This window comes from Bidens hawaiensis, unplaced genomic scaffold (genome assembly GCF_021521415.1).
Source record: "Bidens hawaiensis isolate Kalapana, Puna unplaced genomic scaffold, B.hawaiensis_p1.1 tig00018048_1, whole genome shotgun sequence".
Lineage (NCBI taxonomy): Eukaryota > Viridiplantae > Streptophyta > Magnoliopsida > Asterales > Asteraceae > Bidens > Bidens hawaiensis.
The window spans coordinates 220,987-231,331 of NW_027492727.1; the positions used below are offsets into that span (position 1 = coordinate 220,987).

At 31.5% G+C, this 10,345-nt stretch overlaps 1 protein-coding gene and 1 pseudogene across 1 annotated transcript; both read right to left on the reverse strand.

Annotated features, from left to right (window-relative positions):
• Positions 1 to 3,800: 3,800 nt before the first annotated feature.
• LOC143555331 (small heat shock protein, chloroplastic-like) lies at positions 3,801 to 5,622 on the reverse strand (annotated as a pseudogene).
• Positions 5,623 to 6,979: 1,357 nt separating this feature from the next.
• Positions 6,980 to 8,338, reverse strand: LOC143555332 (myb-related protein 315-like). Its single transcript, XM_077044898.1, has 3 exons — positions 8,176 to 8,338; positions 7,963 to 8,092; positions 6,980 to 7,428 (listed from the first exon to the last, which is right to left on the reverse strand). Exons 1-3 carry the CDS (start codon positions 8,306 to 8,308, stop codon positions 7,023 to 7,025), a joined length of 669 nt encoding a protein of 222 aa, XP_076901013.1. The 5' UTR covers positions 8,309 to 8,338; the 3' UTR covers positions 6,980 to 7,022.
• Between the last annotated feature and the right edge of the window lie 2,007 nt (positions 8,339 to 10,345).

Genomic DNA, 10,345 nt, shown 5'->3' on the forward strand with positions numbered 1-10,345 from the left:
ATTTAGCACCCAACCAAGTGGTTCATCTTGTATTATAAACCAAATCAAACGGGTTTTAACAAAACAACAAAAATAATACAAGAATCTTGTAAGTTTTTTTTATATTGAAATACATAAAAATAAATAGCATCTAAAAGTCTAAAGAATCGGTTGTGAATGGGTGACCTATTTTTTATTCATTTTTTAATGATTAAAAATAAGAATACAAGTCACCAAATTATCCAAACCATAAATAATGCAATCATATTTGGCATGCACCTTTTTTTAATATAATTACTTTGCTTATAATATATTAGCAATTTTTTTAGTTAATTATTAAAAACTTTTTAGTTAATTATTAGGTTGGTTTGTTAAGTTGTTTATAACTTTATTTAATGCTGGATAAAAAATCCAATTATAACAGAGAGACAAGTAAACAAACAACAATATGCGTCGCCACGTCTTTTTAAATATTTGTTTAAACAACTAACATATTCATAGTTATGACATAAAAACTTGTGCATATAAAACTAGATAACGAGAAACTTTCGAAGGATCGACACTAGAAGGTAGTAAATCACTAAATCCAACTTACATTGGTTTTTTTTATTTATGCATCTTTGGAAATCACATGTTTAATGCAAACTTTATTTTATCTAATCTCATTCGTTAGCCGAGTACATATAGATTTCTGTAAATTTTGCTAGCCTATTAAAGAAAAGCTAGATACTAAGTTGATAAATAAAAAAGACCGAGCAAATTAAGTTGACCATTGAACATATCTTACTATTGCAAGTTGGTACTTTTAACAAAAATAAATGTAAGGTTAGGAACTAAATATATACCAATAAACAATTAAGGAATAAAGAAACAAGCAAGTTGGGTGGGTGGGTAAAATATTATTATTATTATTATTTGTTTATTTTAATTTTTTACCACTCATTTATCATATTCATTTTGACATGTTGATCAGTTTAGTTCAATCCATTGTAAATAGTGTTAATGACTTAATTTGCCATGTCAAATTATAATAATTCCATAACGAAATTGAGATGAAGTACCAAATTGTCTTGTAATCTTTTAGCCAATTATATATAATGGGCATGCACGCTTTCAACATGTAGCGAACTAGTTTTATAAACAATTTGAGAAGTCAACGCGCATAAAGGAGGTCAGAACGCATAAACGTAGGACAAAACCCATAAAGGAAGGTCAAAATGCATAAACAAAGGTCAAAACCCATAAAGGATGTCAATACGCATAAACGAAGGTCAAAACGCATAAACAGGGGTCAAACACATTAATGGATGTCAAAACGCATAAAGGAGGTCAAAACGCATAAACTAAGGTCAAATCTCATAAAGGAGGTCAAAACGCATAAACGGAGGTCAAAAGCATAAACTGAGGTCAAATCTCATAAAGGAGCTCAAAATTGCATAAACTGAGGTCAAATCTCATAAAGGAGGTCAAAACGCATAAACGATGCATTTTATCGCATAAACAGGGGTCAAAACGCATAAACGGAGGTCAAAACGCATAAACGGAGGTCAAAACGCCATACGAATGTCAAAACGCATAAACAGATGTCAAAACGCATAAACAGCATTTTATCGCATAAACGAGGGGTCAAAACACATAAGCGAGGTCAAAACGCATAAACAAACGTTAACATGCATAAACGTATGTCTAAACGCATAAAGAGAGGTCAAAATGCTTACTATTGCAAGTTGATACTTTTAACAAAAATAATTATAAGATTGGGAAATAAATATATACCAACAAACAATTAAGGAATAAAGAAATAAACAAGTTGGGTAAAGTATTATTATTATCTTTTTATTTAATTTTTACCACTCATTTATCATTTTCCTTTTGACATGTTGGTCAATTTAGTTCAATCCATTGCAAATAGTGTTAATGACTTACTATGCCATATCAATTAAAATTACCCCATAACGAAATTGAGATGAAGTACCAAATTGTCTTGTAATCTTTTAACCAACTATATATAATGGGCGTGCACGCTTTCAACATGCAGGCTGTAGCGAGCTAGTTTCAAAAATAGTTTGAGAAGTCTCGGTTCGTTCGCAATATTGTAAATTCTATTTGTGTGCATCGCATGATCAATCTGATTGAACAAATGTCTAATTAGGCCCCTCACTAAACATGACTTACCTCTAGTATAACGGGTTTAGGAGAATTTGACGTGAATCGTTTAGAGTTGTCTGAATTCAATCCTTTAACTATTTTCATAACATGAACGGATTGGACGGTCAAAATTATCTTTTTCATAAAACAAATGTGTGTGTATATATATAAACAATAATATAATACGGAGTAATATAATAGGATAGCTAATTAAATTATAAATAAATTTTTAAAATATTATTATAGAAATAAACAAATATGGGCAGTTGGAATAAATCATTCTTTGGATGGTTCAACGATATAAACTCATGATTTGTGGCATTTTATAGCCCCTCACCTACATTTTAATTATTAACATTAAACAATAATACCATCAACCTCAATGATATTAATATTTAATACCAAACTTCACATAAATACCTTTTATTCCTTCATATTATCATAATAAGTTGAGGTTTCCGTCTACAGGGGTTTTCGAGTCAAACTTGAAACGTCAAATAACCAGGACGATCAAAATTCCTTCGTATATAGTCTATGAAAAAACGTTAGTTAAAAAACCAATATTTAGAAGGTGACAAAATAATTGTAATTTCTTGAATGCTTCAACAAAAGTGAATAATTAAAAATATAAAAAATCATAGATACCTATGTATTAAAGTTTTAATTTAGAAGAATTTAAATAAATGACTACATCAATCGAACATATTCTCCTTAGGAATCTTGAATACTTTTGTCATTATTATTTTTTATGTAGTTTGGAACTAAAGTTTGGTATAAAAATGCAAAAAGTATACCTTAATATTATTAAACAAGTTGGCTCGTCAAGCCACAAGCTGAGTCGAGCCAAAAATTAAGCTCGTTAAAATAAGCAAGCTAAGTCAAGCTTGCTAATTGTCTCTTTCAAATTAAGCATACATTTAAATCTTTATTGTTTATAAGTTATAATTTATAACCCCAAAAATATTTCGTACTTAGTCTTTCAAAACCCAAATTTTTAAACCAAAAAAATAAACATACATTTAAATGTTTATAAGTTATAATTATAACCCCGAAAATCTTTCGTACTTCATCTTTCAAAGCCCAAATATTTTAATATTTGACTAGCCATAAGCCAACCCAGGTTCTTTTACAAGCAAAGCTCGAGATCAAATTTCATCCCCACAAACAAATTCTTTTAACTTTAAGCTCGAGCCTGAGTTAAAGTTAGGCCAACCTGACTCACTCGTTAAAAAAAACTACTTCACAACAATGTTTTCATAACCGGACCGGACACCAAACCGGACGGCCTACCGGTTCACCAATTCAACCGGTCGAACAACTTTGGTCAAAAATTGACAGGTCAGGCTGGAAAAATAATTTTTCGAAAAACAAAAAAAAACCATAAAAAACCGGTTCAACCGGTCCGACCGGCCAAACCGGTTCAGACCGGCAGGTTCACTTGAAACCGAGCAAACTATATTAAACAGGACTGGTCGGTGGACCCGAATCTCGGTCAAACCGGTTCGACCGGGCTCAACAACACAGCTTCACACCCAGCCTACAAGACTTTTACAACCTAAATACTTATACTATTGTGAGTCATGATATATATCATACTAACTTTCAATTTAACAGAAAAAACAAAACTATATTTAACAAAATAAAATATATATTTCTAAGAAAAATAACATCATCTTAACATTTGAAAATTGCAACTCTAGTCCCTAGAGTTTCATCATTGTATATTAATGTCCAAAATCTTCGAAGCAACCGGAGCCTTCGGTATAGTTACATACAACACTCCATCTTTAACCTCTGCTTTAATCTTCTCAAACTGTATATTTTCAGGCAATGCAATCCTAAAACTATACTCCCCATAACTCTCAGCACTCCATTCCACATCATCACTTACTTTCACATTTATATCAGTACCATTATTATTGTTATTATTATTAATATATTTTTTCAATTTTTCTGCTTTTAAAACCAACATTTTTCTTCAACCCATACTTTAACATCTTCTTTGGTCATGCCAGGCATGTCAAACCTCATTTTATAATCTTGTTCACCTTCTTTGATCTCCCATGGTGTTCTTCCTCTACTATAGGTGCTTGTGGGTTCGACTGTGACACGCGATATGGTGTCGGGTCATCCATTATTCTGTCCATTGTGTCCATCATTTGTTGGACTGTTCTTGCTGTTGGGAATCTGTCCCATAACACTGGAATTAATAAGATTGAATGTTGATTAGTATCTTGATCTTATATACAAGAGTTTATTGATTATACACATTCATATCAAAGTTTGTTGATAAAAGGTTGAATATGGAAAAAAAAATGAATCTTGAATGACTTGAAGGCTATATTTGTTTTTTACCTTTTTTTTATTGTCCACATCATATTCAGGAATTATATATATCGATTTTGTTTAATAACTAATAAAACTTGTCTTAATTTTATTAATGTGGAATAAAATGATCCAATTACAACAAAACCAATTACAACAACATAAAAACATGTAATCTCAAATTGAACACTACAATTTGTGGCATAACCAACCATACACACAAAAAGATTGAATCTTAGATTGTTTTCTTTTTATCTTATGTAATAGAATTATGCAAATTCATTTTATTTATTCAAGGGAAAAAAAAACTTTATGGAAATATGGAAATTGAATCTTGAATCAAAACTAGTAAATTAGCAATTGGTGTGACAAATGAAATATTCAAGACAAGATTGTTTTTATATTTTAAAAATGTGAGTCATTCTAAAAATATTCTTAGGCATAATCTTGCACATCAAATGTTTGGTGTTTTGGTCTTATGTGAAGAATCATGCATGCCCATTTCATAAAATTAAGTAAAATAAATCAACTAAAATAAATAAACAAATTAAAAATAAATAAATAGGTACTAAATATTTTTTTTTGGGGTGAATTGAAGCTTACCAATTTAAGATTGGACAACTCTTTTCTTGGTGGGTTGTTTTTGTTGTGGAGTCTTGATGCTTGCTCTTTGTAAATGATCCAAATTTCCATTTTCTGCTTTGATGGCGTTTAAATTATGTTTCTTTTTGTGGGAATTTGGGGCCAACATTGAAGATGAAAGGCTTGATTTGGGAGTAGTGATTCTTTGAGAGAATAATGAGAGAGCCATGCTTTATTTTTATTATTTGCTTTCTAATGCAATCAGTAATCTATCTATGATGAAAATGTGTAGGGGGTGGTTGGTATATATAGATAAGTAGAGGATAATAATGGAAATTTCTAGAAGATATGAGAAATTGGATATGGGGCCCACATGATCCATTTGGATGTATATATTTTTGTTGTTTGTAATCTTTTGGGTATGTCTGGATGGATCTGGAAACAAGAAGATGTTTCAATGTTTCATTAAAGTTTTGGGCTCATAAATGAAAGGATCTGGAGGCCCACTAGCCCAGAATCAAGATTGAATGTTTTGAGTTTTGACTAAGAAGAAAGTCCAATTCGGGTTAGAGGTGCACAAATCAGTTAACCGGTTAATATGTTAACCGGTTTTTTGTGTGTGGGAATTAACTGGTTAGATCGGTTTTTTGGGTAGGGTAGTAACCGGTTTTGACCGGTTAGACCGGACAGGTTAATAACAGGAAAAAACTCGATTTTAATAAAATAATAATAAAAAAATCAGTTAACCAGTTAATAACCAGTTTTGAAATCAATAATATAAACCGGTTACTAACTGACGGTTATGATCAGTTAGTAACCGGTTAGGATTGGTCCGGATCGCCGAGACCTTTCCGTTGACTGGTAATGGGCCTCGTAATTCCACCTATAGACCAAGTTATGTCATTTCTATGTTTGGACCATTTCTTGTCTATCTCGATCAAGATGGTCTATATAAGAATATGTTAACTAATATGTTTTAATTTTAACTAAACTTTTTACTCATTTGATATACTATAGTTGACATAAATTCTATTGGTCATCTTATTTTCCAACATAACCAAAATACAAAATCCTAGAATACTAAGGTCATTTATTTATGTTAATAAGTTAATTTATACATTTTTATGCATCATTACCTTTGTTTGTTTGATTGTTTGCTTATTCCATTTTGATGTTTTGGTGAAAAGAAGAAAAGGGTAGGGTTCGTAATATCCATCACTTATGTTATCTTCAGGGTAGGGTTCGGCTATACCAGCTTCCTTGGTCTTGCGTATGTAGTTCTTAATGTAAGCTTTAAACGACATCTAATATTTACAAGTGGTTTAGAATGTAGAGAGGGATAGAAAGGTTACCAACCTATCTTATCTTTAAAACAAATAATCAAATAATTTTCCTATACTTGGATCGAAGCTTGGGTATTGTTTTATGATACCCAATTCGCTAAGATCGATGGCTCTGATACCAAGCCTGTCACACCCCCTTCCAGGGCCTAGGAGTGCGACCCATAACTTGGTATCGTGTTTGTAAATAAATCAGAGTTGCGTTAGTTTGCGGAAGTCTTATAAAACTATAAGGATCAAAAGTGTAACATTTAAATATATTCAAAAGACGGGATTGTAAATACCCGTTTTAAGTTAACAAAAGGTTATTTGTTTATGTTTACAAAACCACCACATTAAAACATTAAGTTCTCGGGGCAACATTAAAACATTCAACTTTGTACCAATTTCGCTTATCTAATTATCAATATATTTTAAAAAAAATATATATATAGCATATACATCCATAAAATGGCTTGACTTAAAAATCATATTTGTTAAAGTTAAAAACAAAAAAAACAAGGCTGACTATACATCATCAACAACAACAACAACAACAACAGAATCAGAATGTAAATATTTTAACACAAGTAAATTTATTTTAAATACTAAGTTACATGGTTAAACACAATATTTATTTTAATAAAAGAAATACAAATTAATCCAGGATTAATTAAAACCTAATCCTGGATCATTGAACACATCCCATTGGAATCCTGGATTATCAGTCCAATTTTGTGGGAACTCAAATTCTTCAAATGAATGGCTTAAAGATTCAACTTGATTATTATGAGACATCATCATCAATCCAATATCCTCAATTGTCGGAATGTTGTCGTTTAACATGCCGCGTTTCTCTTCTTTGATCGTGTGATTATTAAATGTGTTATTTGAAGAAGTTGATTCAACACTCTCTCGTTTTATAGTTGGGTCGAGATTAAGATGTTGTTCGACTGGATGGTGCGTACGAGGATCTAATCCCATGAACTTCATTTTCTTCTTGATCCGAGTGTTCCAGTGGTTCTTGATCTCGTTATCTAGTCTCCCAGGAAATTGAGCCGCGATTTTCGACCACCTAATATAACGAGAATTGTTATAAGTGGGAATAATTAAACACACGACAAGTGTTTATGGTTTAGTTTGAAATAGTCCAAACGAATCACTGGTTTGGTTTCACGGTCTGTTATTTTAGAAAATTTATAACTGTATACTTAATACCGGTTAGAAAAAACAAACCGAATAATAGGTTTTTGGGTGATGTAACTTTTTATATTTTACTCGTGCCTTTAATTATTTTAAGTTGAAATATACACATGATTGAACTTTGCTTAACAATACAACATAATAAGTTGGTCTTTTAAGTTGTAACTATAGAGCATTATAAATTCTTTATTTTGATGTTACTTTATGACTTATTTAATTATAAAGGGCCCGTAAGCCCAAACCATGAAACCAAATCGAAGTCAAACCGTTAGTAATAGCTTGCCTTTCTTTTTTACTTTTTAACTGTATGGTTTTGGTTTACAATGATAAAAAAAATCTTTACTGGTGATTTGGTTCACGGTTTAACCTAAAAATCAGATTTCAAGAGAGCATATTGTAGCATTACCTATTGCCAAGACGAGCATGGAGTTGGATGATCATATCTTCTTCAGCTTCCGTAAACCCACCTCTTTTAAGATCCGGTCTCAAGTAATTAATCCATCTAAGCCTACAACTCTTTCCGCATCTCATCAACCCTACAACACCACCAAAAAAAAAATCAAAAATCACGCCGCAAATCACTTAAGTTCTTCTAAAACAACACAGACGAAATTCAAACCTGCGAGCTTCGGGACAATCAGCCAACATTGAATGCCATTGTTGAGAATGAAAGTCATGAGTTTATGATCTTCTTCAAGAGTCCATGGTCCTCTTCTTAATCCATTTTTCTCACAACATGGTTTTGTTCCCATCTTTATTTCATCAAGAACTTGAAAAACTATTAATGTGACACAACTACACAAGTGTATGTGTGTGTATATATATATATATACGAGACACATTTAAATGAGGATAGAAACTTGTGTCATTTGCATACTTGTTTCAAAGGGAAGATTCTGCCAACTATCATAACTCATGATTGAGTAAGAAAGCACCAAACTTTATGACTAAAGATTCATTATCTTTTTGATAATGATCAATCATTGTTGTCCTAAAAAGTAATCAACAAAGGGGAAAAAATATATGAGTAACTTACTAGCAAATAACCCACAAAAAGTCTTGTGAACTTAATTAAATCAATGGGTTAATTGGATTAATTAAATACCACTAATCATTACTTAACTTACTTAAAACCCTATAATAATGTGTACAATGTATATTCTATGTATTCCATTAGAAACAAAACTAAAAAAATATGTAAACCTTATCTAATCAATGTATCTAAGGTTTTAAGCAGGGCATTGATGTGTCATGCCATTTGTGAACTTGTCAAAATCGGCTCGCTAAAAGCTTGAGTTGAGCCAAGCTTGACGAGTTTGAGCCTAGGCCAAGCATAAATAAGCTTATTTAACAAACGATCAAGACTCAAGCTTTACTGTTTGAGTAGACTCGTGAGAACAAATGAAGCTGCTATTTATATGACGTTTATTTAATATATTAAATATATACATATAAGAATTATAATATATAATGACAATTATACTAAATAATATATTATATGTTACACATAATATTATATACAAACAAAATTTATGTAAGTTAAGTAATAAATAATAAGCGAGCCTAAGCTTGAATCGAGCTCGTGAAACGAACCATAGTTTGGTTTAAGCTCGTCTGTGCAATGTGAAATCAATATAAAAGAGGTGAAACATAAAAATATACAAGGCTCGGCGAGTCAAAATGTGCTTTCCATACAAGGCTCGAGCTCTGATCGAGCTTTGTTTGAGGCTCGGGCTTGACTCGAGCTCGAAAAGGCTCGGATCATTTCAAGTTTTTTATCAGTATAGTCTTAAGTAGCTTGCGAGCGACTTTGCTCATTTGTACCCCTATATAAATATTCAATTTCACTTGCTTAAAATCTGAATTTCTATTATATTTATTACAATTTTATAAACTTTTCCAAATAAAATATTGGATGCGTTCCATAATTGAAAGACCCCCTTAAATAGTTGTCAAGTTTCATGAATGGGGAGCAACCTTTTTTTAATTATTTTTTTTAGTTTGGTAAACTTTAATCAATTTTTTATAATAATATTCCTTTAGATGAGTCTTTATTTGCAAAAAAACAAGTTATTATTTTAATTAAAACTAATCATTGAAAAATAAAAATGTGTTACAATCAGGCTGCGCATGGTTTGAACCCACTCTAGTTCATTGAATTTTAATATTGTACTTTTTAGCTAGTGGATTTATATTAATTGTTGTTCAAGTAGCACCTCACCATAATCAAAGTACATATTTTTCCAATTTTCCTTTTCAGTTTTCCCCATCTATTCACGGTAATTAACGGAATCAAACATCGAACCGGCCGTCGTTAGTCGGGCATTGGGTGAGGATAACCGATTAATCAAAATTAATAAGGTCGAACTTTAATGGATGATTTTTAGTTTTATATACACACACATTTTTATATGTAATTTTTAGTTTTATACATACACAAACACATTATGCCCGGAAATTGGTTGAAATCTCGTTGGAAACCGCTGATTTTTGCTGGAATCTTATCGGAAACCACTAAACAACATCAACAAGGCAACAAAAAAAATGACGGTGCGCGTGCCTTAAAACGGGCCCGCTAAACTTATAAAAAATGAGCAACACAGTAGGATATTGATGGGACCTGTAAGTTTTCTAGTAATTGGTCCGCTAAACGTATAAAAAAATATGCAACATCAGTAGGATATTGATGGGACCTGTAAGTTTTCTAGTAACGGGTCCGATAAACGTATAAAAAAAATGACGGTGCGCGTGCCTCAAAATCTTTTGGGGCCTAAAAGTTTACCACTTTT

Bases quoted from the DNA above. Each gene is read 5' to 3' on its own strand.
- LOC143555332 (XM_077044898.1), bottom strand. From the start codon at position 8,308: ATGGGAACAAAACCATGTTGTGAGAAAAATGGATTAAGAAGAGGACCA. The intron at 8,093-8,175 runs GTTTGAATTTCG...GTGGTGTTGTAG, and splicing joins GATTGTCCCGAAGCTCGCAG to GGTTGATGAGATGCGGAAAG. The intron at 7,429-7,962 runs GTAATGCTACAA...TCGTTATATTAG, and splicing joins CATGCTCGTCTTGGCAATAG to GTGGTCGAAAATCGCGGCTC.